The sequence below is a fragment of the Ovis canadensis genome, chromosome 11 (assembly GCF_042477335.2).
Source record: "Ovis canadensis isolate MfBH-ARS-UI-01 breed Bighorn chromosome 11, ARS-UI_OviCan_v2, whole genome shotgun sequence".
Lineage (NCBI taxonomy): Eukaryota > Metazoa > Chordata > Mammalia > Artiodactyla > Bovidae > Ovis > Ovis canadensis.
Window position 1 is genome coordinate 48,415,768 of NC_091255.1, and position 27,826 is coordinate 48,443,593.

The 27,826-nt window shown below is 56.2% G+C and overlaps 2 protein-coding genes across 3 annotated transcripts; both read left to right on the plus strand.

Moving 5' to 3' along the window:
* Window positions 1-281: 281 nt before the first annotated feature.
* Window positions 282-24,881, plus strand: STARD3 (StAR related lipid transfer domain containing 3). 2 transcript variants are annotated; one of them, XM_069543330.1, is made up of 15 exons: window positions 282-487; window positions 13,094-13,372; window positions 18,799-18,876; window positions 19,232-19,309; window positions 19,437-19,490; window positions 19,890-20,007; window positions 20,210-20,308; window positions 20,536-20,591; window positions 20,989-21,081; window positions 21,732-21,794; window positions 21,960-22,055; window positions 22,423-22,502; window positions 22,598-22,702; window positions 23,657-23,750; window positions 24,135-24,881. In XM_069543330.1, exons 2-15 carry the CDS (start codon window positions 13,145-13,147, stop codon window positions 24,237-24,239), a joined length of 1,347 nt encoding a protein of 448 aa, XP_069399431.1. In that variant the 5' UTR covers window positions 282-487; window positions 13,094-13,144; the 3' UTR covers window positions 24,240-24,881. The 2 variants fall into 2 exon arrangements, with proteins under 2 accessions (XP_069399431.1, XP_069399432.1); XM_069543331.1 differs by lacking the exon at window positions 282-487 and adding an exon at window positions 11,346-11,858.
* Window positions 24,333-27,803, plus strand: TCAP (titin-cap). The gene is made up of 2 exons (XM_069543332.1): window positions 24,333-26,716; window positions 26,949-27,803. The coding sequence occupies exons 1-2, from the start codon at window positions 26,607-26,609 to the stop codon at window positions 27,340-27,342; spliced, it is 504 nt and encodes a 167-aa protein (XP_069399433.1). The 5' UTR covers window positions 24,333-26,606; the 3' UTR covers window positions 27,343-27,803.
* Window positions 27,804-27,826: the final 23 nt, after the last annotated feature.

The following is a 27,826-nucleotide window of genomic DNA, read 5'->3' on the forward strand; positions in this document are numbered from 1 at the left end:
CCCTCTTGGGAAAGACCTTAGGAGTTCTAGATCCCGCTAAGGATGGCTGAAAGAGGGTGGGGGAGAGGAGTCCTTCAAGAGTAAAAGAAATCCTACAAAGGACCCGTCCCCACCCCGCTCCCCACAGGCCTCCCCTGGGGAAGATCCTTTTTTCTCCATAGTGCCAGGCTTTCGTGACCCAACAAGGATGATGTCTCTGGGCTTCTTTCCAATTCCCCCTACCGTTAGGAAGCTCTTTTCAAGCCTAACTTTGGCTTCAGTCCCCACTTCCGGACTTTGGGGGGTGGGGCCCGAGGGCTTGGGGGCGGGGCTGAGGAGAAGGGGCGGGGCTGCAGGCCTACGCACGTCCCGGATCGCTCTCGGGGGCGGACTCAGTGGCGGAAGTGGCGTCGGGAGATCCCTTTCCGCTCGGAGGCGCTGCTGGGGCGGCGGAGTCAGGTTGCGGTTGCGGGTAGGAAGAGCTGGGGTCGTGGCTGACATGGAGCAGGTGGGTCCGCAAGAGGTCACTGGGACCAGGTGGTGGTACGAGAGCTACGTCTTGCCAGCGGATCCCGTCTCCCTAGCGGGTGTCCGTTCCTGGTTCCGTCCGACCCTTCCCACACCCCCTGCGCCCCACGTTCCGCCCCCTTCCTCAGCTCCACCCCGCGCGAGGTTCAGGGGTCTTCGGCGCTGACAGTCCGCGGCCCCGCCCACTCGAAAGAGTCCGGGAAGGGCGCTCCGGATCGCCCTCCATAGCTTTTCTTTTCACTGTGAGGGGGTGGTGTCTGGGTATTAAGAGCAAGAACTGGTTATGGGGAGGTGTCAGGGTTAAGAATGAGCAGGAAAATATCTGCAAGTTCCTGTAGGTCTCCGTCTCACTGTCATCCGGGCTCCCTCAACTTCCTTTGGAAATGGCAATGAATGACTTCTTAATGGACATCAGGAGGGCTCTTGGATATCTTTCTTGAGTTCTTAAAGGTGCATAACACGAGTGACACTAACCCGTAATTGAAATAGTGGATATGTGCCCCTTCCCCCCCTTTTGGCTTCCTCCGCGTCAGCATCCCCTTATTTTCTTCCCACTCCTCTGACTGCAGAAGTACCGTTTCACAGTCTCCTCTTGCCCCAGCCCGTTACTCTGTACACTGAATCTGAATGGTCCCGTCTACTCTCATGGTTTCAGCTTTGCGTCCCTGTGTTCAGTGGCTCAGTCGTGTGTAACTGTGACCTCTTGGACTGTAGTTCTCCAGGCTCCTCTGTCAATGGGGTTATCCCAGCAAGAATACTGGAGTGGGTTGTCATTTCCTCCTCGAGGGACCGAACCTGAGTGTCCTGCGGCTCCTGTATTGGCAGGCGGATTCTTCTTTACCACTGAGCCACCTGGGAAGCCTAGCTTCAACTTTAGGGTACCAAAAAGGCACCCAGATCTCTAGCTTCAGCCAAGCCCCTCCCTGGAGCCTCAGGCTTGGCCATCCAGCTACCAGTTGGATGGCTCTCCTTCAGCTGCCACTCAGTCTGTCTGAAGTTGAACTACCCCATCCTAGCCAGAAACCTGAGAATTATCTTATACTTCCTCTTCTTTCTCAGTTCTCATATCTAAGAGGTGACCTAGTCCAGTAACTTCCTTAAAATGCTTCGCACCTGGTCCCATGCCTCTGGCCCTGTTGTCAGCACCCTTGTTGATATGTTTCTGACCAGGATTATTGCGGTGACTTTGCAGGAACTTCCAGTTCACGGCCGCCTGCAACCCAGTCTTCCAACTGTAACTCTTGTGGTCCTTGAAAAAGATGTCTCATAACGTCACTTCCTTGCTTAAAACCCTTGAATGGTTTCCCAGTCCCTATGGGAAAGGCTGAATCTTTAGCACAGATTACACGGCTCTCTTTCCTACCCTATGTGTACCCTGAGGTCCAATAATATGACATTGCAGGATGCGCTTGCCTACACCTTGCCATTTTGTGTCTCCATGGCTTTGCAGGCACCAGCCCCACTGCCTAGAAAGTCCCTTCTCCTCTTAGCTGCTGTCTACCTTCTACTTGACCTTTAGTGCTCTGCTCAGGCAGCATCACCTCTGGATCACCGCCCCTGCCCAAGGCTAAATATTGTCCCATCTGAGTCCCTGCAGCACCCTGTCCATAATAGCGTGATGATGGAGGATACAGACTCCTGAACTGGACTTCCTGGGTCGCAGGACTATTATGATATTGATGAAGGCAGTGCTTCAGTTTTGTTTGTCAAATGGAGATAGTTCTGTGCCTATCTGGTACAGTTATCATGAGGATTAAATGAAATAGTGTATGTTTAGGGCTTAAAACAGTGAGCACAGGCGTGCTCAGTAAATGAGTGTTAACTATTATTACTGTTTACATAAGAAGGATAAAGAACAGTGATTCTGACTTTTAATTTTATCAACTGCTGAGAACAGTTGATGTGGCTTCTCATTCTGTCTCAGAGCTCCAAAGCCTGACTCTTTGTCAGTAAATAAAATGCTGGGGTAGAGGGCATTAGGGGCAGGATCTGGGTTTGACTGGTGAGGATTCAAAACAGTAGAAGACCTAGATACCATGCCATTCTGCTCAGGAAATGAATCTGGAAATGGATAAATGTTAGAGGCCAAGCTGTTGGCTCAGAGATTAAAGCGTCTGCCTCCAATGAGGGAGACCCGAGTCTGATCCCTGGGTTGGGAAGATCCCCTGGAGAAGGAAATGGCAACCCACTCCAGTACTCTTGCCTGGAGAATCCCATGGATGGAGGAGCCTAGTAGGCTACAGTCCACGGGGTCGCAAAGAGTCGGACATGACTGAGCAACTTCACTTTTGCTTTCACTTTCAAGCATGAGTTCTAGAGAAATGTACACAGAACTCTGGGAACCCAAGGAAGAAAAAGGCCAAGAGTGACTTTCCAGAGGAGCTGACAGTTAGGGGCCCTCAATGAGAGAATGAGTACCAGCGGGAGGCAGAGACCAGGGTGGGCTCAAAGAAAGGAAAGCTGTATCCTCCAGTTGAAGAGCTCCTTCAGGGGAGGGGGCTGAGGTGGGCATGAGGGCAGATTCCTTTCTTCACCTGGCCACGAAGAAGTATCCCCTTAGATTAGGAACCTGCAGAGACCATGCCCTGGGGAGGTCTGGAGGCTTGGTACCCAAGTTTGAGGGCAGGGCCCTAGGGGTAAGGTCAGCACGCATGCCTGTGGGCTGGACCTGTGTTATAAGCCAGATTCTGGGCTTCTGTTCAAGCCCGGAGTGCCCATCTTCCTTGCCTCCGGCTGATAGATGCAGAAGCCTGGGTCAGATGGCTCCTCCTCCCTGTGGCTTTCCCGACCTCCCCAACTCTAGCCTGGGTCAGATGCTCCTTTCTCTGGGAGCCCACAGTCCTTTGTTCATCCCTCCCTGAAAGTGCTGATCGCAGCGTGGCACTCTGCCTTTATCTGTCAGCCTCCCTTCCCAGACCCGGACCCCCTGAGTGAATAACCCCAGGGACCAACACAGTGGCTGGCATGCTGTAGGCTCTCAGTTTACCTGCTGTGGTAAACCGAGCTCTCCGACACTCAGACTTGTTTAGGGGAAAGGGTGTGGGTGAGACCAGAAATTCTGTACATTTGACAGCTCACGCTTGTTGCATTCAACGACAGAGATTGTTGTCCCCATTTTACAGACAGAGAAGCTGAGACTTGGGAGGTGAGGTCAGGTTCACTCAGCAGGAACTGTCTTCTGACTGCTGGTCTACAATCATGTCCCAGAAACTGCCCTGGGCTCCCAGTCCCCAAAGGGACAGCTGCCACATCAGTGGGACAAGGGACAAGGGAGGTATACCATCCTGCCTGTTGTATGCTTTTCTGAGCTTTTTCTGCCTGGGAAGGGGCTGGTCAGGGCCAGTGCTGGGAAGAGTCTGTTCTGAACCACGCCCACCCCTGCAGGGCCTTCTGTCATCTAGGCTCATAGGACTGAGATTGCCCTGGAAGATGGACCAGCCCTTTCCAAACTGACCTTGAGAACTCAACCTCATTAGTCCTGTTTTATCCAACAGCACTGAGGGGTGGGGTGGGGCCTGACTCACCAGCCCTTGAGTAGGCTGGGGTTATAGAGTCACAGAGCTAGGGACATCTCTGACATTTAATAGGGCCTGGCATGTGGAGGGAGCTGAAGCGCTGAGTAGATCTCAGTTTGATAGGATTTTCCAGTAAGTGAAAGTGAAAGAAAGTGAAAGTGAAGTGGATCAGTGTGTCCGACTCTTTGCGACCCCATGGACTGTAGCCTACCAGGCTCCTCTGTCCATGGAATTCTCCAGGCCAGAATACTGGAGTGGGTAGCCTTTCCCTTCTCCAGGGGATCTTCCCAACCCGGGGATCAAACCTAGGTCTCCCACATTGCAGGTGGATTCTTTACCAGCTGAGCCGCAAGGAAAGCCCTGTAAACTGTACTTCAGAGCCTCCTGGGCTAGGGCAGTGTGGGAGCGTCCCGTGATGAGTACGGTTTCTCTTTTGGCTTGACTGGGGCCTGTTCACTTCCTCAGAAGGAAAAGGGAAAGAGCCCGGCTTGGCCTCTGAGATCTTACTTGTCACTGCTGCTGTGTCCTGGGCTCTCTAGGGACACAGTTCCCTGCTTCTCCAGGGAACTTCCCAAGCCCTCTGGTGGGGCAGAGTAGGGACCGGGAAGCCAACTGTGCCGAGGCTGATGGCATAGGCCACCGATCCCTGAACTACAGGAGAGCCTAATATGTATCATCCTGGGGCAGCTCCCTGAGATCAGGGCCCATCCTGCCATCCAGCAGTACTGATGGACCCTCAGTTTGGGCAGAGTGCCGTGCTGCATGTGCCTGACGCAGGGCCCTGCCTCTAACACTGTTCCCATGGCCGCCGATGGTAGTCATAGCTGCTGTTAATTAAACACAGGCACATTGCAGCTGTCATTTCTAATTCTTTCAATAGCTCTGTGATGTGGGCACTCTACCATCCCCGTTTTACAGATGAGAAGACTGAGTTTCAGAGAGACTCAAAGGCACACAGTATAATAAAGAATGGCCTTTGGCTTTTGACTCCAGGTCTCCTGACCAACCCCCAAATCTGTGCCCTTTCCCTTATTCCAGGGTGGTCCACAGGCCAGTGAACCTACTTGACGTGTGCATGGCCAAACACTGTGACCTGGGCCTCAAGGGCTGGAGGAGAGATGAGTTTGAGGTTCAAGTCTAGGGTTGTGGGGATTGAAGGGCTGAGCCAGGGTCCCGAGATCTGGGCTTGGGGAAGCCTGCGCTGAGAGTGAGGTTTGTCCAGGAGGCAACGTTTGAACTGGTCTCTAAAGAGTTAAGAGTGTCCCCCCCCCACCCCACCCCTGGGGAACTGGAGGCGTGAAGGGAGACCAAGTGGCCATGGGGTGTCCTGGGAACAGCCAGTGTCTGGAGAGTATTGGGGGAGGGGTGTCAGTCCCGTCACAAGAGAGGAGTGGCTATCCTAGGGGTTTAAACCTGCCCCCAGGCCTGTCCCTGTGAGTCTGGGCTCAGAGGAGAGGAGGGGAGCAGCCACCCTGCCTGAGGCTGCCTGGGAAACCAGTCCTCCCCCTTGCCTGCTGGTGGAGGAAGGGCCCGGGCTCTGGGTAACATGAGACTCCAACTGAGGGTGGAGTCCAGTCCAGCAGAGGCTGGTCCAGTGGGGCCGCTCCTCCAGGATTGGGTGTGAGTGTGTGCAGGAGCACCTGTACATGTGACGCTGCGGGCGTTCAGCACACTTCCTCAGTATTTGCTGTGAGACTGGTGCTGGAACCGGACAAGCGGCCGTGAGCAGGCAGGGTGTCCCTGATCCAGTGGGAGAAGACAGGCAGGAAGCAGACCAGTAAACGTATAATGTCTGCGGTGATGGGTGCTGTCAAGAAGGAAGCAGGGTGAGGGGATACAGGATGTGGCTGAATGGAGGGTTCAGGGAAAGCCTCTCCAGAGGGAGGGAACATTGCAGAGACCAAGGGGAGGAAATCCAGACACGACAGCAGGAGCAAGGGTCCTGGGGTAGGAGCGTGCTGGACGCGTCCACAGAGCAGTGTGGCTGGAGCGGAAGGTACCAGGGGAAGAGGAGGCTTGTAGGCCAGGGCAGGGACTTTGGCCTTTACTGTGGGGGAGCTGGAGGCTGTTGGAAGTTTGGGATGTCAAGGAGGTGCAGCCTGACGTTTACTGGGGTTTCTCTGTCTGCTGTGTTGAGAACAGACTTGGGACCAGGGCAAGGAGGCAGTCAGGAAGCTGTAGCAAATGTGAGATGGTGGCTCAGGCAGGGTGCTGTTAGTGGTGAGCAGCAGCGGACACTGGCTAGACTTGGAAGGATTTGTTCATGGTTCGGGTGTGGAGGGGAAGGCGCTGAGCTCTCTACAGGCTCTGGGGTCTTTTGACACCTCGCTCCCCACAGGCCCTGAAGGTGGCCACATTTGGGTTTAGCCCAGCACTGGGGGAAGCCCACGTGCCCCTGGGGTCGGCTCCGCCCTGTCCAGGGCAGGCTGTGGGCAGGCCTCTCCAAGCTCCAGTCTTGTCATTTCCACAGCTCCCGGCAACGGACGCCAGGAGTGAAGGAGAGGATGTCTGCAGGGGGCCGGCCGGGGCCACTGCCAGCCGGATTGCTTTCTCCTGGCCCGTCTGGGTGGTGTGCGGCCTCTTTGGTCTGCTGTCCTCCTTCCCTGAGCCAGCTTCCTCCCAGGCTGGCCAGTGGCAGAATACAACCCGAGGCCAGCCTCTTCCGCACCCAGAGCCTCTGTCTCCTGCCCATCTGTGGATTCTCCATTAACCTGGGCATCATCAGAGTCTCAATCCAGAGCAACCCCAGCCCTGGCCTGCAGCCATCCCACAGAGGCTGAACTCGAGACTGTTTCCACCTAAGATAAGACAGGGGCCACGTTAGCTAGCCCTTCCACAGCAGTCACTCTTTGTCGGGGACTGTTCTGGGTCCTTACGTGTAATAAGTCGCCTAAACCTTATAATACCTCTAAGAAGTAGATACTACCATTATCCCATTTTATAGAGGGGAAAACCGAGGCACAGAAAGGTTCAGTGACTAGTAAGGTGGGAATCCGGGCTTCCCCAGTGGCTCAGCCGTAAAGAACCCACCTGCAATGCAGGAGTCGCAGGAGACCCAGGTTCAGTTCCTGGGTGGGGACCATCCCCTGGAGGAGGACGTGACAACTACTCCAGTATTCTTGCCTGGAGAATCCCATGGACAGGGGAGTGTGGCATGCTGCAGTCCACAGGGTTGCAAAGAGTTGGACATGACTGAAGCGACAGCATGCTCGCACATACAAGGGGGGGCACATGTTTTGAACCCATGTCTCCTGCCCCCTTGGCCTGGGGAGAGGGTTTGGAGATGCTGCACTGCTCTGAGGTGAGAATCATTTCTGGACATAGATGAGGTGTTCGTCTGCTCAGGGTCACAGAGCTGGTGGAGGGAGCTCTAGCTGGAACTTGTGTAGGTTGGCCTGACCATCCGTGGAAAGCTGGGCACAGGAGAGGGGGAGAGGCCCACAGAGGTGGCGGCGGTGGCCATGGCTCCCATCTATGAAGGCCTTACTCTGTGGCGTCAGGGGCTGTTGTCCGAGCTCTCCACTCACCGCTGTCTCCTCTGATCCACCAGGCGGCCCAGGGTCCATACAGGTATCCCCCAGTCCCCGTTTCCAGGTGCAGCCTTGGAGTCTTGCTGAGTGAGTGACAGACATAGGCACATTACAGACTTGCTTTGGTCAGGAAATGTCAGCCAGAGACTGGCAGAGAGATGGTTGGAGCTTCCAGCCCAGGGTGTGACTGAGGCCTGGGAAGGGCCCTGTCTGTGCCCCAGCCACCCAAGAACTGGAGATCGGGCCCTGGGGGAGGTTGAGGGGGCAGGCACAAGTGGGAAGGGGTAGCATCAGAGGTCAGTCCGGGCTTCCCCCGAGAGCCTGTGCAGGGAGCCAGGACACCTCCCCCCTCCCCAGGAGCTCACGCTTGCCTGGAGCCTCTGTAACTTGGCCCATAGTGCACACAGAGGAGGAAGCCTACACTGAAGCCTTGGACAGCTTGCTCTGGGACATCCGGCACATGAACTGTGGAGCTCAGATTTCAACTCAGGCCTTTGAGGGCAGTTTATTACACATCACTGTCGTGTGTAAGCCCCCACACCTCTCACCTGAACGGCCTTGCCCACTCGCTTGCTCCATCTCCACCCCCACTGGCCAAACAGCAGCCATCCTTCCCCTGACACTTCTATAAATGCCTGCTGCTGCTAAGTCGCTTCAGTCGTGTCCGACTCTGTGCGACCCCAGAGATGGCAGCCCACCAGGCTCCCCCGTCCCTGGGATTCTCCAGGCAAGAACGCTGGAGTGGGTTGCCATTTCCTTCTCCAATACATGAAAGTGAAAAGTGAAAGTGAAGTCGCTCAGTCTTGTCCGACTCTTAGCAACCCCATGGACTGCAGCCCACCAGGCTCCCCTGTCCATGGGATTTTCCAGGCAAGAATACTGGAGTGGGGTGCCATTGCCTTCTCCATCCATAAATGCCTATGGGGCAGCAATCACCGGTAGCAATCACAGATGGGAGATGCTGCCTTTTATTGTGGGAAAGCATACATAGCATGACATTTACCATTTTAGCCACTTTTAAGTGGACAGTTCTGTGGCACTAAGTATATTATCATTCCCCTTATTTAATGCAACTGAAGAAGCCGATTCTCAGAATGTTCTGTTTGCCCCAGTCGCAAGACTGGTGAGAGCGGACCGAGACTCAAACCCCGGCCTCAGAGGTACCAGCTGCCTGCTGTCCTCTGCTGAGTGGGGACCCACCCAAAAGCTCCTGCTGCCCCCAGGCTAGCGTTTCCTGGGGCCAGTCAGAGAAGGCCTGGGAAGGGGCGTGAGGGGCCCCCAGAGCTTTCCCTGTGCTCAGAGACCTGCCTGGCCGCCTCCTCCCGACCCCTCTTACCCTTCTGACCCAGGATGAGAAAAGCCACCGGTCCGCCCACCCCGCCTACCCCACTCTCTCCAAGCAGCTGAGCTTCCACAAGCACATCAGGTGTCTTGTCTGCAGCCAGCCCAGGCCGACTTCTTCACGCCACACGTGCTGCTCCCCTCCTGACACCTCTGAAGGTGCTGGGGAGGGGCTGGTGACAGCAGGCGGTGGGCTTGGCAGGGGGGCGCTGCTCCCAGGGGGCTGGGTGGCAGCAGCCCCCTGACCCTCGTTCTTGCCTCCCCTGTCGGGAGGGTGGAGGCCAGCCTGCTCTGCCGGCAGCCGCCTCCCTCCATCCCCCCAGGCCAGTGTTCTGAGGACTGTAGAGAGCAGTTCTAGGCCAAGGTGGTTTTCATATCTGGAGCTGGCAGGTGGTCTCAGGGAACTCAAAACTTTCTGATGTCATCTGAGTGAGTTTTTCAAACCACACCCATGGAGGTTCCTCAGGGTGACCCTGGATGGAGTTTGAGGGAAGGCTGACTTGTGGGGCTCTCTGTGGCCACATCCTATGGCAGGACCTATACAGTCCTGTTTTTATTCATTTTATTTATTTACTGTCTGCACTTCGAAGCTTGTGGCATCTTAGTTCCCCGACCAGGGTCTGAACATGCGCTCTTGGCAGTGAAGGTGTGGGGTCTTAACCCCTGAACCATCAGGGAATTCCCAGTTTTTATCTGTTTTCTTTTTTTTAAATTAATTTGTTTTTTAATTGAAGGATAATTGCTTTACAGAAATTGTGCTGGTTTCTGCCAAACATCAACATTTATTTTTTTTAATTAAAAAATCATTTTATTTTTAATTGGAGGATAATTACTTTACAATATTTTGGTGGTTCCTACTATACATCAGTATGAACCAGAAGTAGAAACATGTGCCCTCCCTCTTAAACCTCCCTCCCGCCTCCCTCCCAATCCCACCCCTCTAGGATGTGACGGAGCACCAGCTTCGGTTCGCTGCATCATAGGGCAAATTCCCACTGGCTATCAGTTTTACGTATGGTCTCTCTCAATACTACTCTCTCAAGCCATCCCACGCTCTTCCGCACCTGCTGTGGCCGTGAGCCGATTCCTTATGTTTGCATCTCCTTTGCTGCCCTGCAAATGTATCTGTTTTATATATTGAGATCCTAGGTAAGGTTTTTTGGTTGATGTTGTTTTAAGTTTCTCTTGTTTAAAAGGGTTTTTTTTTTTTTTTTTTCCGGACCTTTTCCCTGGAGGTTCAAGAGGGAAGGGACATATGTATACCTGTGGCTGATTCGTGTTGATGTTTGACAGAAAACAGCAAAATTCTGTAAAGCAGTTATCCTACAGTTAAAAAATGAATACATTAAAAAAAAAAAAAAGGACTTTTCTCCGAGATAGGGAAATGGAGGCTTGCTAAGAAGGACTTGCCCAAAGTTATTCAGGCTAATGGCTGCCCCTGAACTCATTCACCTCTTCCAGCTCTTGCTTATTTGGATGCTCAGTTTCTTTCATGGAGGAGGGTCACGCAGAACCCTGCTCTCTCCGACTGTTGGCTGGAAGCCCTCACCCCTGCTGTAGAGCCCCCGGTGCTTGGCTCCCTCACCACCCCACCCCCCGCGTCAGCAGCTCTCTCGGGCTCCCCCAACACCTCTGCTCTCAGCCCCACTCTGTGTCTCTCACTTCCACGTGGACGTCTGGAGGTGTGAGTGTCAGTGCTGTTTGCACTCCAAGTGAGTCTCACACCCAAGCTGCTGCCACCCAAGTCCTGTCCCCAGAGAGCGAGGGAGAAAGCCAGGGGGCAAGACTAGACAGACCCTGGGGCAGAGGGGGAGTGGGGAGGCCACAGCGCCCTGCAGTGAGACAGGGAAGAGGCAGGTAGGAAAGGAGAGAGACACGTAAGAGAAAACCAGAGAGGAATCTGATGGGGGTGGAGAGACACTCGCAGATGGGAGAGAGGTGGAGAGGAAGACCCAGAGAGGGGGCGGAATAAAGACAGACGTGGGAGGGGGTACAGAGACAGTTCCAGAGAATGGTGAAGAGGTGGCTTGTGAGAGAGACAGGAGAGAGGAGAGATGGAGACAGGTCTAGCAGAAGACAAGCGGGCTATTGGAGACAAGGAAATGTCACCCGCCCTAGGGCTGCGGCTGTGTCACAGTGAGGGGTGCTGAGCGTGGGGCCTGACACCAGATCCGGCTGATAGATGCTGGGGGGTCCTGTTGCCAGCAGCCTCTTCTGGCCCCGCCTTCCAGAGCTGGTCCAGCTTTCCTTCAGCGTCCTCCAGATGAGCTTAGCATGGGCACCTCGAAAGAGTAGTAGCGGCTGGTGCTTCTGCGGAGAACAGTCGGTCCTGACTGTTGGGTTGGCACGGAGGTAGAGGGACGGGTGAGCCGGCTTGCTCAGAAACCCTGCTGGCCACAGAATGGGGGCTTGTTTTCGACTTAGTAGCTGAAGCATGGAAGAGACCAGACAGCAAATGTGTGGAGAGGACGGACGGCTATGGAGCGGGGACCGGTTAGATCTTGGCCTTCCCAGGATCAAGCACAAAGATCCAGGGCTCCCCTTCCAGTAGCCCCCAAGACCTGCACCCTGGTTCTGCATGTGGGAAGACTCGGAGACTCTTCATGGGGTCCCAGAGACTCAGGCCCCACCATGCTGCTTCAGCTCCCCTCTGCTCTAGCCTAAACCTTTCCTTCCCCCGCCTGGGGGACAGGGCCTCTGAGGGCCCCTGCCAGCAGACTGCTAGGGCAAGGACCATAGGCCTGGGGGCTGCTCAGCAGGGAGGGAGTGCCCCACTGCCCACTTCGTCTCGCGTGTTTATGAGGATTTCAACCTCACGGTCACACGGGCAGGTAAGGGATGGATGATCACATCCATTCACCTCCTGGAGCCTTGGCTGTCTTGTGTGAGGATAGGAGGAACCATTCTGCCCTGTGTGGACCTGGAACGCAGTGAGATGACTGGAGAAGGTGAAGTAAGCAAGCAAGTAAGTAAAGTCACTCAGTCGTGTCCGACTCCTTGTGACCCCATGGACTGTAGCCTACCAGGCTCCACCCTCCATGGGATTCTCCAGGCAAGAGTACTGGAGTGGGTTGCCATTTCCTTCTCCAGGGAATCTTCCCAACCCAGGGATCGAACCCAGGTCTCCCGCATTCTAGGCAGAAGCTTTAACCTCTGAGCCACCAGGGGAGAAGGTGAATGCCGGTAAATTCACTGGGACTGGGGAAGGAGGGTGTGAGGCTCTGAGGAGAGGGCCTTGGGGCTGCCGCTTGAAAGGACTGGGGAGACTTGGGTGTAAGGCCCCCAAGGCAGGACCAGGCTGCCGCCTGAAGGGACCGAGAAGGCCAGGGTGGCTGTCCTAGTGAGATGATGGGGCCCTGCCTTGTAAGAGTAGCGGTAAGAGGAACCAGGCAGGCCTCGTTCCTGCGAGGGCCACCATGAGGAGGGTGTATTATCCTCAGACCAGCGGGGAGCCCTTGGAGGGTTGTGAACAGGGAATGGCAGGATCTGATTCATGTTCTGAAAAGCTTTCTCTGGCTGTCACGTGGAGGTGGTTGCTGTGGGTGGGGGGAGAGAAAGCCTGGAGACGCGCCCACCCATTAGGAGCATGCTGGAGAGAGCTGGTTGGGCCTGAGGCGGGGGTGGCGGAGAGAAGGGACCAAGATGTCATCCCACCATTCCTCCAGGGCTGGCCTGTGCAGAGACACTGCTCTAGGAAGTCCCTCCCAGTTGCCATGGATCAGGGGGTGGGAGGGTAGGGCTGGCTGCTGGGAGGGAATGTGGCTTTGTGCTTGGAAAACAAAGAACAGAGCTTGGGGCTGACTTCTCCTGGGGGTGGGGGCCGGCCCAGAGGCTGCTGACAGGCCCAGAGGCTGAACTACAGGGCAGGGCTTGGCAGGAGCAAGCTGTGGCCCCAGACGTTAGGGAAGACCCAGGAGGCCCCAAAGGGTGACCATGGGGCTGCAGGACTTTGCCTGGGGTGGGGGGGTGAAGAAGCAGGACAGAGGGAGAAGGATGCTCAGACGCCTCCAGCCTGGAAGTCAGGCAGAGGGAAATGAGGCAGAGAGGGCCCTGGGCCACAGAGTTAGGCCGAGGGTTGGGGGCAGATGTGTTTGGAAACAAATGGGGGTCCTGGGGCTGTGTTCGAACGGACGAAGGAGGTTCCCGGGCACTCCTGGACCCTGACCCCAGGACCTGACCAGCCACCCTGCCTCCCTGCAGCCCTGCTACTGAGGCCCAGCCCACCCCGGCTGGAGGTGGGGGCCCACCAGGATGAGCAAGCTGTCCGGGGACCTGCTGGGCCGCGACCTGGAGCGCAGCCTGCCGGCCGTGGCCTCCCTGGGCTCATCGCTATCCCACAGCCAGAGCCTCTCCTCGCACCTCCTCCCACCGCCACTGCCGGAGAAGCGCCGGGCCATCTCCGACGTCCGCCGCACCTTCTGTCTGTTCGTCACCTTCGACCTGCTCTTCATCTCCCTGCTCTGGATCATTGAGCTGAACGTGAGTGGGGCTGAGGCTGGGGGCGCAGGTCAGGTTGGGGGAGGGGTATTGCTTGGGCCTTGGAGGGTTGCATCTGGGGGTGTATTGATTTCCGGGTAAAATGAAGAATGAGACTAGAAGAATAGCGGTTCTCATTTTCCAGAGAGAGAAACACAGAGACGTTATGTTGCTTATCGGAGGTCTCTCAGCAAGCGTGTGAAGAAGGCAAGGTTTGAACCCAGACTCCAGCCCCAGAACTCACACCTCTGCACCACACTGGCCCCTAGTGGACACACTTGAGAAAGGAGGCGGATCCCAGAGGGCTCTCGTGGAGCTATCAGAGCCTTTGTCTTCTTTCTGCCCTACATTGCTCTCTGGCTTAGTTCATTCATTCATTCAGCAAACATTTCTGAGTCCCGGCTGTGTCCCAGGCGCTGTGCCGAACGCAGAGGGAACAGTGGGTGGCAATCTGTAAAGACTCCCAGTGACGCCCAGCTTTCCTTCCCCACCTTGGGCATTCTTCCAGTGTCCCCAGTTTTGGCCTTTTGGTTTTGGTGAGATTCCACCTAATGGTCTGGAGACAGAGCTGCCTGTCAGGGTGGAGTCTGCCCACCCCCCCACCACCACCCCCAACCCCTGCCATGCAGTGCTTGGCCAGCTGGCAGTGGGACCTAATCTCCAGGTGCTGACAGGGCAGAGCAGGACCTGATGCAGAGGTAGGAGCATGGAGAGGGCATCCTGGGCTTGGTCCCCTGTCCCAGCTTCTGCTCTGTAGCAACTGTGTGAGCTCAGCGAGGGACTCAGCCTCTCCGAGCCTCCCCTTGTTCTCTTTGTGCAAAGTGGGTCAGAGTTATGGATGGCACGTGTCCTTCCTCCAGGTCTCAAGCTCAGTCAGTTCAGTCGCTCAGTCGTGTCTGACTCTTTGCGACCCCATGGACTGCAGCACGCCAGGCTTCCCTGTCCATCACTAACTCCCGGAGCTTACTCAAACTCATGTCCATAGAGTCGGTGGTGCCATCCAATCACCTCATCCTCTGTCATCCCCTTCTCCTCCTGCCTTCAATCTTTCCCAGCATCAGGGTCTTTTCCAATCAGTCAGTTCTTCACATCAGGTGGCCAAAGTATTGGAGTTTCAGCTTCAGCATCAGTCCTTCCAATGAATATTCTGGACTGATTTCCTTTAGGATGGACTGGTCGGATCTCCTTGAAATCCTAGGGTCTCTCAAGAGTTTTCTCCAACACCACATTTCAAAGGCATCAATTCTTTGGTGCTTAGCTTTCTTTATAGTCCAACTCTCACATCCATACATAACCACTGGACAAACCATAGCCTTGACTAGACGAACCTTTGTCGACAAAGTAATGTCTCTGCTTTTGAATATGCTATCTAGGTTGGTCATAGCTTTTCTTCCAAGGAGTAAGCGTCTTTTAATTTCATGGCCGCAGTCACCATCTGCAGTCATTTTGGAGCTCAAAAAAATAAAGTCTCCCACTGTTTCCATTGTTTCCCCATCTATTTGCCATGAAGTGATAGGACCGGATGCCATGATCTTAATTTTCTAAATGTTGAGTTTTAAGCCAACTTTTTCACTCTCCTCTTTCAGTTTCATCAAGAGGCTCTTTAGTTCTTCGCTTTCTGCCATAAGGGTGGTATCATCTGCATATCTGAGGTTATTGATATTTCTCCCAGCAGTCTTGATTCCAGCTTGTGCTTCATCCAGCCCAGCATTTCTGATGATATACTCTGCCTATAGTTAAATAAGCAGGGTGACAATATATAGCCTCGACATACTCCTTTCCTTATTTGGAACCAGTCTGTTGTTCCATGTCCGGTTCTAACTGTTGCTTCTTGACCTGCATACAGATTTCTCAGGAGGTAGGTAAGGTGGTCTGGTATTCACATCTCTTTAAGAATTTTCCACAGTTTGTTGTGATTCACACAGTCAAAGGCTTTGGCGTAGTCAATAAAGCAAATGTTTTTCTCGAGCTCTCTTGCTTTTTCAATGGATGCCAACAGATGTTGGCAATTTAATCTCTGTTTCCTCTGCCTTTTCTAAATCCAGGTTGAGCATCTGGAATTTCACAGTGGAAGCCTGGCTTGGAGAATTTTGAGCATTACTTTGCTAGCATGTGAGATGAGTGCAATTGTGTGGTAGTTTGAGCATTCTTTGGCATTGCCTTCCTTTGGGATTGGAATAAAAACTGACCTTTTCTGGTCCTGTGGCCACTGCTGAGTTTTCCAAATTTGCTGGCATATTGAGTGCAGCACTTTCACAGCATCATCTTTCAGGATTTGAAATAGCTCAACTGGAATCCCATCACTTCCACTAGCTTTGTTGGTAGTGGTGCTACCTTAGGCCTTTGGCCTTAGGCCTTTGCATTCCAGGATGCCTGGCTCTAGGTGAATGATCATACCTTCATGATTATCTGGGTCATGAATATCTTTTTTGTGTGGTTCTGTGTGTTCTTGCCACCTCTTCTTAATATCGTCTGTTTCTGTTAGGTTTCTGTCTGTTTCTGTCTTTTACTGTGCCCATCTTTGCATGAAGTATTTCCTTGGTATCTCTGGTTTTCTGGAAGAGATCTCTAGTTTTCTTGAAGAGATCTCTAGTCATTCCCACTCTGTTGTTTTCCTCTATTTCTTTGCATTGATCACTGAGGAGGGCTTTCTTATCTCTCCTTGCTGTTCTTTGGAACTCTGCATTCAAATGAGTGTATCTTTCTTTTTCTCCTTTGCCTTTTGCATCTTTTCTTTTCACAGCTGTTTGTAAGGCCTCCTAAGACAACCGTTTTGCCTTTTTGCATTTCTTTTTCTTGGGGATGGTCTTGATCACTGCTCCCTGTACAATGTCACAAACCTCCGTCTCAATCTCAGGGGTCAGGAAAACAATGACTGTTGTTACAAAGGAGGAGCTTAGAGAAGGAGCTGGTTCAGGGGTGAAGTTTGATTCTGGGCATGTTGAGCTGGAAGGCAAGGCAAGGCTCTGAGGGTGATGCTCCTTTGTGCACAGAGGTGAGCTGGCACCTTTAGCCAGAAGGAGCCACAGCCGTGACCTTAAGGACCATCTTACTGATGAGAGAGCTGAGGCTCAGCGAGGTTTAGGGCCATTTGAAGAGTTTCTGAGGTCTTAAGCCTTATTCCTTTGGACAATCCCCTTGGGCTTCTCTAGTAAAGGATCTGTCTGCAGTGGAGGAGACCCAGGTTTGATCCCTGGGTTGAGAAGATCCCCTGAAGAACGGAATGGCAACCCACTCCAGTATTCTTGCCTGGAGAATCCCATGGACAGAGGAGCCTAGCAGGATACAGTCCATGGGGTCACAAAGAATCGGACACGACTGAGCAACTAACACTTTTGCTTTCCAGCGTCAAAGCGGGCACTAAAATTCACACACATCCTTCATTAAATGTATGTATAATATTTTCTTGACAGAAAAGAGCTGAAAAAATGTTTGGCGATTTTACTTTGGCAACGGTATGGCTATACTGGCTGTAATAGCTCAGCAGTCGTCATGCAGACGTGAAAATCCTTGTGGAGTGAGAAAATCTAACGTCCAAGTTATTTTCAAATTTGACAAAGAGTTTCAGAATGCTGAATTTAACAGTTCATAGAATTAACATCATGTTTCTCTTGGTGGCCAATTAAAGTTTTACTAGTTTTTCAATTTTGCCATTTTCATACTTTGAAACATGTATTTTTAGTTTTTTTTTTTAATATTTATTTACTTAGTTTGACGTTACTTACTTACTTGGGGAAAGAAATGGCAACCCACTCCAGTATTCTTGTCTGAAGAATGCCATGGACAGAGGAGCCTGGTGGGCTACGGTCCATGGGGTCGCAAAGAGTCGGACACGGCTGAGCGCACCGCACTTATTTGACTGGGTCTTAGTTGTGGCACATGGGATCTAGTTCCTTGACCAGGGATTGAGCCGAGGCCCCCTGCATTAGGAGCACAGACTCTTAGCCACTGGTCCTTAAGGACCATCTTACTGATGAGAGAGGAGGCTCAGCGAGGTTCAGGGCCATTTGAAGAGTTTCTGAGGTCTTAAGCCTTATTCCTTTGGACGACCCCCTTGGGCTTCCCTGGCGGCTCCACCAGGTGACCACCAGGGAAGCCCCTGTTCTCAGTTTTCTATCAGACTGTGTGTTGCCCAGTGTATGCAAGGACCCTGACCAGGCTGTAGGACCAGCGCCAAGGTCTTGCAGCCAGAGCTGGCAAAACGGGCAGGAACTGTACTGTCCTGAGTCCTGATGCAGTGGGCTGGCCAGTGGGTATGCAGGCAAGGGAGAGTTCTCTGTAAAGAGAAAAACCATGGAAGAGAGAGCTCTGTGGACAGTGACTCTGGAGCCCAAGAGGGCGTAGTCTGAGGAGTAAGAGGAGGATCAGGCTGGGGTGGGTTGTGATGTCAGCAAGGCGTTTGACCCCATGGGGTGCAGAATGGTCTTGAGGCTGAGGCATTGGGTGGGGATGCACCAGGGCTCGAGACTCAGTGAGGGGCTGTCCAGATGGCTGGCTTTTGCCCTGAGCATCAGAATCACTCAGGAGCTTTACAGCCATTCCAGATGCTCAGCTCACCCCGAGATTCAGACCCAGTGTCTCAACCTTGTGTATCTTTAACACCTCATCCCCCCACCACCGCCCCAGTTCAGATCCTCTTCCAGAGATCAGAAGCCCTGATCTAGGTAATCGTGAAGGGTCTTCCCCTTCAGGGCTCCCAAACTCCATCCCCCAGAGTCCCCTTGTACCCCTCTATTCTGGGGGCTGGCACCCCACCTGCAGAGGCACGGGCCTGCCACCCCATTCTGCCTGAGGCATCAGGCTGCAGTCTAGCTCTCAATGGGCATCCTGACTCCTTACTCCCCAGCCAGGCTCTCAGGGATCCCATTGAAAATGTGTGGGTGGCTAGGGCAGGGGCAGAGGCAAGGACCAGGCTGCTCACTCTGCATGCCATCCTCTCTAGCAGCTTGATGGATTTTGCCCATTAAGTACAAACCTAATCTATCGATTTGCCACCTGGGGCTCCGTCTGATACCACTGCCCACCCTTGGCCCCCGTCACCCCAGATGGATGCTTGCCTGGGAAGATGGAGCACTGCACCGGTGGGAGGGAGAGGAAATTATGGGAGAGGCCGGCTCCCAGCTCCCTGTCTGCCAGCATAGCGCCTGCATAGGGCCCATCACCTCCCAAGGCCCTCCAGGCTTGCCCCTTCCTAGGCAGTGTGCTCACGAGTGTCAGGAGGCTCAGCTCTGCCTGTCTGGACTGCCTGGATCCTTAGAGGAACAGTCTCAGCACTGGGGTCTCAGGCCCCTGGCTGAGCTCGCCTGGTGCCTCAGGGCTCCTCGGTGGTAGCTGAGCATTTACAGCCCCTCCTCCAAGTTCCACCTGCTCCCTCTGGGAGGACAAAGGGCAGCCTTGGGGACTTGGTCCTACCCACCTCTCTCTTCCAGACCAACACAGGCATCCAGAAGAACCTGGAGCAGGAGGTCATCAACTACAACTTTAAAACTTCCTTCTTTGACATCTTTGTGAGTGGCCTTGGAGATCCTGCGGGCAGAGAGGGAGCAGGGACAGGGGTCTTTGGCTGGATTTCCTTCTTCCTGCAGCACGCATCCTAATCTGATCAGGGAGCCCTCTGTATTCAAGCCTGTTCCCAAATGAGGTCCCGCTTTCAGAGAGCCCCAAGTGGGAGGGGAAGACAAGACCCCCGTCCAAGGAGGTCACATGTAATCCCCAAAGAAGCACTGGCTTGGCCTCAGCCATTCTCTGCTGGGGCGTGCACACTGCTTGGGGAGCCTGGGGGAGCAGGTTGGAGGGGCGGCCAGCCTTCAGCCGAGGTGGGGCCCGTGGCTGCCTGTGACGGCTCCCCCACTCCCCTGCTAGGTCCTGGCCTTCTTCCGCTTCTCCGGACTGCTCCTGGGCTATGCCGTGCTGCGGCTCCGGCACTGGTGGGTGATTGCGGTAAGATGCCACTTTCCTGGCAGCTCTCGGGCCCTGGTGGGGCTGGCTCATGGGATGGGATGGAGGAGGACTTACTCCCCAGGCTCCGTCTTTGCTCTGTCTGTTTGTCTCTCCCTCCCCTGGGCAGGTCACCACACTGGTGTCCAGTGCATTCCTCATCGTCAAGGTCATCCTCTCTGAGGTCAGTGGCTCGGGGTCTGGCTGGTCTGGTGGGCATCCAGCCTGTGGGATGGGCTCGTCCCAAGAAGGGACTGCTTCTCTGACTTCGGGTTTCTATTCCTGTTGTCAGGGTTGGGTGAGGGGGATTCCTGCCCTTGGCTTTTTCTAAGGGGTCAGCTTCACTGGCTTTTCCCACTTGCCCTGCGGAAACCCTAAGAACAAAAAGTTCCTCCTCCAGCCTGACCTTACTGTATCTTGCTGTAGAATTCATTAATCCCTCCATCTCAGAGGCATGTGCCACAGGGGGTGCCCAAGCAGCTGGTACCAGGAGTGGGGTGTAGGCCAGAGTCAGCAGCTCCGGGGTGGGGCTCTGGGTCCAGGGTGACCCCCGGCTGTGGCGCTCAGCCCCCTCCCTCCGCAGCTGCTCAGCAAAGGGGCCTTCGGCTACTTGCTCCCCATCGTCTCCTTTGTCCTCGCCTGGCTGGAGACCTGGTTCCTTGACTTCAAAGTCCTACCTCAGGAGGCTGAGGAGGAGCGATGTGAGTGCTGGGGGGTGAGGGGATGCAGCGAGGGTCACCCCCACCCAAGAGAGGAGAGTTTCTGGCATGAGGGCCAGTTCTGAGCTCTCTTGCCAACTCTGCCTCCAAGAGCCTTAAAGAGAGCCCGGGCCGGGGGACCCTAGGCTGCCAAGGCATGGTTGTCCTTGGTCTGGGACGATGGCTGCCCATGTCTGCCCCCCAGGGTACCTTGCCGCCCAGGCTGCTGTTGCCCGAGGACCCCTGCTCTTCTCCGGCGCTCTGTCTGAGGGCCAGTTCTATTCACCCCCAGAATCCTTTGCAGGTGAGGGTTGGTGGGTAGGGGAACTACCTCCAGGGAGGGGCTTTATGAGGAGCAGGATGGCTGGGTCTATGCTTTCTCGTCCTATAGCACCCTGGGGAGAGCGAGCAGTCCTCTCCCACACACTATCTTATCCCCCTATACACCATTGCACTTGTACCCCAATCCCTCACCTCCCCACCCCTCCTCCCCACCTCTTCCCATTGTCCCCCATACTTGTTTTTCTGCAGGGTCTGACAATGAATCCGATGAAGAAATTGTTGGGAAGAAAAGCTTTTCTGCCCAGGTATTTGGCTGCCTACCGCTACCTGGGGTGGGCACCCCAGACAGGAGCCAGAACTGGGCTCGGCCAGGTGGGCAGGGGCTTCCCAGAGGAGGGCAGACCTTAGGCAGCCTGAAGGCCTGTCAGTGTCCATCTGAGTGTCTGGCTCACCGTCAATCAGGCCCAGTGGTCTCCTTCCTGCCTGGGCCCCGGGGTAACAACTACAGCACCTGGTCCCCGGGGTAACAACTACAGCACCTGGTCCCCAGGAGCTCACAGGGTACAGGAGACCAGCCCAGACCCTGCATCTGGACATCCAGCTGAATCAGGCCTTTGAAAGAGATGTGTGGAGTGTCTAGAGAAAGACCCAGAGGGGTGCAGCTCCCAGGCTGACCGCTTCCTGCCTCCCCTCCCTGGCCAGGAACGGGAGTACATCCTTCAGGGGAAGGAGGCCATGACGGTGGTGGACCAGATCTTGGCCCAAGAAGAGAACTGGAAGTTTGAGAAGAATAACGTAAGAAACCTTTCTCCCACGGGACCCTGAGAGTTGGCTTGTAGGGCGTTTTCCCTCCCTCTTCCGAGGCCTGAGAAAGAAGCCCAAAGATTGCGCGGGTTGGAACCCTATTTCTGCCCAGGGGAGGGGGCTGGGCCCTGGAGTCAGCCCCTTGGCCTGGATTGGACATTTCTAGCGCCCCTCCCCTTGCTCCCCCCCCGGCCCCGCCCCTGCTGCTCTGCTGCCTCAGCTCCAGCTTTGAAGGGGAAGCCAGGCTTCTGTGCTGTGTCCGGTGTTTTGTTTCATGATCAAAACAATATTATCTAGAAAGATGGCAGAGAGCTTGGAAAACAGGGGGAAAACATCCCGGTCCCTTTCTCTGGCCAGTTCCCCTGGCAGCCTCGGCGGCCCGGAGACACGGGCCTTCGTGGTTGCAGCTGCAGCTGTGCTCCTACCTTTTAACTTGATATCAAAAGCCTTTCTCTCCTCATGGCAGGACATTTGTCAGAACCAATGTTTTTTAATGGCTGCTCAGACATCCCCCAAACTCCTATAAAGTTTTCTCCTCTGGGCTGTTAAAATCCTGCCCTGCCCGTCACCCATTCCTGCCCCACCCCGGCTCTCTTCTGCCCTCCACTCACCTCCCTGCTGCCCTTCTGTCCCTGCCTTAGGAATATGGGGACACTGTGTACACCATCGAGGTTCCCTTTCACGGCAAGACCTTCATTCTGAAGGTGGGTGATGGAAAGAGTGCTCTGGAGCCTCTTGCTCTGCCTGGGACTCCAGGAAGGGCCTGGTGGTGTGGGGACCCTCCTGCAGGTTTCTCCCACCCAATAGGAAGGGGCTGGTGTGCCCAAGTACATCTGGCACCATCCAGCCCTCTGCCCGCCCCGCCCCAGACCTTCCTGCCCTGCCCCGCGGAGCTGGTATATCAGGAGGTGATCCTACAGCCTGAGAGGATGGTGCTGTGGAACAAGACTGTGACCGCCTGCCAGGTGAGCTGAGCCGGCAGCCCAGGCCCGGCACCCCTCGGGGCAGAGCCACGTGGCAGGTGAGGGCGTGGTCCAGTGTGAACAGTGAACCCCCTGGAGACCCGGGTCGCATCACTGAACTACTCTGGGCCTCCGCTTTCCCATTTGTAAAATGGGGATGGTGGTAATAGTTTCCTCCAAGAGAGGGTCCAGAAGATGGAAGGATGAAATGCTCAGAGTGTTGGTCCCAGCGCCCGTGAATGGAAGTGGCTCCTAATTATGGGGCCTGAGCAGAGAGCCGTCTGACCTGGGGGCTTTCCTGAGATGCTGGGCCCTTCCCTGGGGTTTTCCTGGGGGTGGCTGCACCTTACGTCAGCCCTGATGCCCGCAGATCCTACAGCGAGTAGAAGACAACACCCTCATCTCCTATGATGTGTCTTCAGGGGCCGCGGGTGGCGTGGTCTCTCCCAGGTAAGCCCCCCTACCCGCCCCCTCAGGCAGGCCTCCTGCCCTTGGACCTTCTACGCATCTAATCATCTAATCATCATCTAATCATCCCCCTCCAGGGACTTTGTGAATGTCCGACGCATCGAGCGGCGCCGAGACCGATACCTGTCCTCGGGCATCGCTACCACGCACTGTACCAAGCCCCCAACGCACAAATACGTCAGGTGAGCTGACCTTTGCCTAGGGTCATGCGCACTGGCTCCTCCCCTCGTGGCCGTGAGAATAGGGCAGGACTGGTGTATACAGCTGTGCACTTTCTCCTGCTGAGGGCGCCTTCCTGTACCCGGTCCCACTGTCCTTAATCCTGCTTATCTGGAACCACCACCAGGCTCAGGGGAGCTCCAGAGTAGACCAAGGATGGCGATGAATAGGGACCAGCCGGGAAGAGGGCTGGGAGCCATGAGGTGGCTGGTCTAGGGGACCAGCACAGCAGGAGGCTCTGTGTTCTGAAGCATCACCTTCCTGCCTTTCATCCCGTTCTCCCCGTCCCTTGGCCTTGCATTACCCTCATGGTGCTTGGAGGTACCCAAAGGAAGAAGCATGAGTCCTCGGCTGCCTGTTCCACGGCCTCCTCCAGCCCCTCCTGGTCTCTAGTCCTAGCGCTGTGGGTGGCCTCCTCCCACATACCCTTCTGTCTTGGGGTTCCACAGAGAGCGCTGTTCTTTGCGTGTCAGCCCGGGGCTCTGGTCTCACCACCACCACAGTGTTTGCTGGGTGATGGGCAAGCTTGTTTCCCCTCCTGGCGCCAGCTCCCTTATCTGTGGAGGCAGGGGAGCTGATGGGATGGGAATCCTACCGCTCAGGCCTGAGGCCTCCCAAGAAGGCGCCCCCTCGTGGAGCCCCGCGGCTCTGCACTGCTCCCAGAGCTGGAGCTGGAAGGTGGTAAACGCCCTGCCCCTGGGGCTGTGCAAACATCGACTGTTGGAGGAGGATTCGAGCACCCCATGGCAGGTGGGGTGGGGGCCTGTATCCTGTGGCCTCTGGGATACCCGTTCTGGCCCTGCTCAAACCAGCAGCTCCCTTCCCCCTTCTACCCCAGTCCAAGGTGGGTCAGGGCAGAGCAGGAATCAGGGGTTTCGCCTGGCTCCAAGGTCCCCCACCAATGCCTCTCTCCTCAGGGGAGAGAATGGTCCTGGGGGCTTCATCGTGCTCAAGTCAGCCAGTAACCCGCGAGTCTGCACCTTCATCTGGATCCTTAATACAGATCTCAAGGTGGGCGTGCTGGGGCCCCGAAGCAGGCTCTGCGGAGTGGAGGGGACTGTGCTGTGTGACCTTGGGCGTCCCTGCTCTCCGCCTCCTTTCTTCCTCTGAAACTGGGGGCAGGGTCCAGATGGTCTTCTCGCCCTGAGGCCCTGTGCCTCCCCTCTTTACCTCTGACTCCTGAGGCCCGAGGAAAGGTTGCCAGCCCACCCCCTCCCAGGTCTGTTTGTGTGACTCTTGCCAAGACCCGGGCACAGCATGTTCTTCCTGCCAGGGGTGGGGGAGAGGGCGGCCTCGGCTGCATGCCAGAGCTGCACCTGCATTCGGGCGCCAGTTGTTGAGGGGGAGCCCCTGCCGAGGGCCAGCCTTCCTGGAACTTCTCCTCGCCTCCCCCAGGGCCGCCTGCCCCGGTACCTCATCCACCAGAGCCTCGCAGCCACCATGTTCGAATTTGCCTTCCACCTGCGGCAGCGCATCGGAGAGCTGGGTGCCCGGGCATAAGGGTGCCTCCTCGCCACCCTGCGGGCCAGGGTCCTGTCGCCACGGCCTCCAGAGCCAGAGGGGGCACCGCTCGGGCTTCCCGCTGCCCACTGAGGACCTGGCCTCGGCAGTGGGGAGGGGGGAGCTTCCTCCACAGCTGCGCTGTGACCTGAGCTCCCGCCCTGCACCGAGCCTCACTGCGCCTGGGGGCGGCCATGAGCCGGCTGAGGGCTCAAGCTCTGGGACTCTGCCGCTGCGCCGAATGGGTCTTTCCTGCCAATGGTTACACGGCCTCCCTGCCTCTGGGAGGAAGAGACCCACTGTCCCCTACCTGGCCCAGGGCAGGGTCTGGAATGGGAGCCATGGGCTCAGCGGGAGAGGACCCTGGGCAGGACCGAAGTTGGGGCAGCTCGTCACCAGTGTGAAGGTGTGGGAGCTCCGCGCTCATCATGGTTTTTTAGGATTATTTAAAGGGTCTGGGACCTTTCTCCACTTGCACTTCCACTTGTAGGGGTGTGGGTGGCAGGTGGGGGTGGTGGGCACTGGCAGGGAGCCTGCGCCTCCCAGGTTCTCTCCAGGTTGCGGTCCTCCACCCACACCCCCCAGTGCCTCCTTGGGGACCTTTGTAATTTGAGCCAATTAAAAACAGGAACTCAAAACACAGCCCCTGCAGCCTGGCCTCTTGAGAGTGAAAAAAAAAGGGCAGCACTTAGGGCCTAGGGGAAGGAACCCTGCTACAGCCTACACATGACCCTTTCCTACCCACTCAGAGCCAGAATAGAGCCAGCTGGGGACCCAGTTCTCGAAGTGGCCCCCCCCCCGCCGCCGCCCCCGCCCCATTCAGCTGGTCAGATAGATAAGTGGTAAAAATTCCCTGCCTCCCAGCCAGGTCTCCTGCTAGGAAGGTTAGGTTAAGGTCTCCAGCCCAGGATGGGGAGGCGGGAGGTAGGGGGAGACCTGGAAGGAGCCAGAGTAGGCCTCAGCTGATACTGGGGTCTGAAGGTTTGGCTGGGAGGAGCCTGGAGGCGAGGCCTGGGCTTCTGGGTCACTGAGGCACCTCTGGGCTCTGCTCACCTCCTCTCTCTGCCCGTCACACTTGGGACCACCAGGGAATGGCCCTCCTTCCCTCCCTGCAGGCTTCCTGAGGTGCTAACTTGCATAGACTCAGGGGTGGGGGTGTTGCCTCTTGGGCCCGGCTAGGCATGTGACCCCCGGGCAGGTCTGCCTGCCTGAGCCTCCATTTCCCACTTTGCTAAAGCTGTGTAAGATGAAGGCACCAAGGATCGGGTATAGTGCTCAGTAATCAAGAGGGTGCCCACGGGCCTGCCTGCTAGGGTCTCATCACAGCCTCTGCCCCTGGCCTTCCTGGTGCCCTTTGCTTTGTCCACTCAGTGACACCCCCGCTGCTCCTCCCCCACGCCCTCCTCCCTGTGTGCCAGCCTCCTGTCGCACATGCTGCTGCTCTGGGGGGCGGGGCTGTCCCTGCAAGCCCTTCAACTGGCCTGCTCCCTGGGGACCAGAGCCAGGCCCCGCCTGGTGGCACCTTGGAGCTGGCAGCCCCCAGAGCTCTTCTGGTAAGGCCACTGTGAACAGAAAGTGAGGAAAACGAGGCCCAGAGCGGGTGGACGCCGCCCCCTACTCCACAGCCTCATTATGGCTGATTTGGGGGCTGGAGCCAGAACTGGCTGCCACCCACTGGAACCGCTGGAGTCCCATCTCACCCCAGCTGAGGAGTGGGGTAGAGTCGGGGGCCGCCTCCCTCCTCGTTCGTGTCCAGGATCCCAGGGGTGGAATTAACTTCCGATGCCCTTGCCAGTGAGGTGGTGGCAGTTGGGAGCCAGGCCTTTGGGGGCAGACGCCTGAGGAATGGCACTGTCCCTTTCGGTGGGGGGGCACGGTCCAGGGGGTGATGTGCCCTTGAGCCCAGGCAGAGGAGAGCAGCAGGGACAGGACCTGACGGCCTGGTACAGCGCCCAGAGGGGCCCTTGGTTCCTACTGTTTCCCGCTCTGTTTACAGACATGTCCTCCATGGGAGAGGGGAAGGGGTGGGGCAGACGGCAAGTGCCAAGGTGGCACGAGGCTGGGCATGTGCCTGGTCATGGGTAGTGTCTTGAGGAGTGTCAGACACCTGGAGGTGTCACTCTGGGGACCCCCGCCCCCACGGGAGCATCTTGATCTCTTCAGAAGCTGACCTCTGACCTGGGGGCAGCCAGAATCCAGGTACCCCCCCAGCCCCGCCCTGGGCTCAGAGTCCCCCATCAGTGAGTCTTGGCTCTGCTTATAGCATCTGACGCCAGAGGGGCTGAAAATAGCCCCTGAAAGAGGGGGAGGAGGGGGCTATTTAAAGGGCCTGGGAGGAGGAGAGCCCAGAGGGAGTGAGCAGCCATCATGGCCACTTCAGAGCTGAGCTGCCAGCTGTCGGAGGAGAACTGTGAGCGCCGAGAGGCCTTCTGGGCGGAGTGGAAGGATCTGACGCTGTCCACAAGGCCTGAGGAGGGGTGAGTGCTGGCCAGTCAGGAGTGCCCCGTCCTCTCCCTCAGAGCACCCTTCCTGAGACTCATGAGACCAGAGCACAAGGCCTGAGGGGTTCTGGGGGTGGGGGCCAGGAGGGTGCCTGCTGGGGAAAGTGGAGTCGCCCCTCCAGCAGCCCCAGGGAGCTCTGTCGCCCCGCCGGTGAGTGGCGGGCAGCAGCTCTCAGGGGTTGAGTGTCCCTCCGCTTCTCCTTCCCAGTTGCTCCCTGCATGAGGAGGATGCCCAGCGCCATGAGACCTACCACCGGCAGGGGCAGTGCCAGGCGCTGGTGCAGCGTTCCCCCTGGCTGGTGATGCGGATGGGCATCCTCGGCCGTGGGCTGCAGGAATACCAGCTGCCCTACCAGCGGGTGCTGCCTCTGCCCATCTTCACTCCCGCCAAGGTGGGCGCCACCAAGGAGGAGCGCGAGGAGACACCCATCCAGCTGCAGGAGCTGCTGGCACTGGAAACAGCCCTGGGAGGCCAGTGTGTGGACCGCCAGGACGTGGCCGAGATCACCAAGCAGCTGCCTCCCGTGGTGCCTGTCAGCAAGCCCGGCACCCTTCGTCGCTCCCTGTCTCGCTCCATGTCTCAGGAAGCACAGAGAGGCTGAGAGGGACTGTGACTTGGGCTCCACTGTGCCTGCCCTGGGCTGGGCCCTTCCTGGCTAGGACCATGGAGGGGAGCTGCTGGTCACGGATGCTTCGTAGTTTGCCCAGAGTTGGGGGCTAGGGGAGGAGGGAGCCAGAGGCCAGGATGCCTGGATCTCCTGAGTTCCCGGAGGGAGGGGAGTGGACGATGGGCACAAAAGGTGAAGAGCTGGGGGCCAGCACAGCCAAGTACCCCCAGCCCTAGGAGGAAGGGCTGAAGAAGCTGATGAGGGCAAGAGGTTCCTGAGAGGAGTAACCCCAGTCCAGATTTCAGCTTCAGAAAAGGATGAAGAAAAACTGTAAGAGGATCTGGAGTGCTCTGGGAAGGAGACTGGAGGGAGGGGGACGTGAAGAGGGCAGAGGCAGGGTGGAGCCCCCAGCACCCTCTGTTAGTGCTGCAATAAATGCTCAATCACGTGCCAGAGTTTCGTCTCTTTCCTTGTGGTT

Coding starts and splice junctions, on each gene's coding strand:
- STARD3 (XM_069543330.1), top strand. CDS start 13,145: ATGAGCAAGCTGTCCGGGGACCTGCTGGGCCGCGACCTGGAGCGCAGC. Junction 20,008..20,209: donor GGAGGCTGAGGAGGAGCGAT/GTGAGTGCTGGG, acceptor TCTGCCCCCCAG/GGTACCTTGCCGCCCAGGCT. Junction 22,503..22,597: donor GGTGGCGTGGTCTCTCCCAG/GTAAGCCCCCCT, acceptor ATCCCCCTCCAG/GGACTTTGTGAATGTCCGAC.
- TCAP (XM_069543332.1), top strand. CDS start 26,607: ATGGCCACTTCAGAGCTGAGCTGCCAGCTGTCGGAGGAGAACTGTGAG. Junction 26,717..26,948: donor TCCACAAGGCCTGAGGAGGG/GTGAGTGCTGGC, acceptor TCTCCTTCCCAG/TTGCTCCCTGCATGAGGAGG.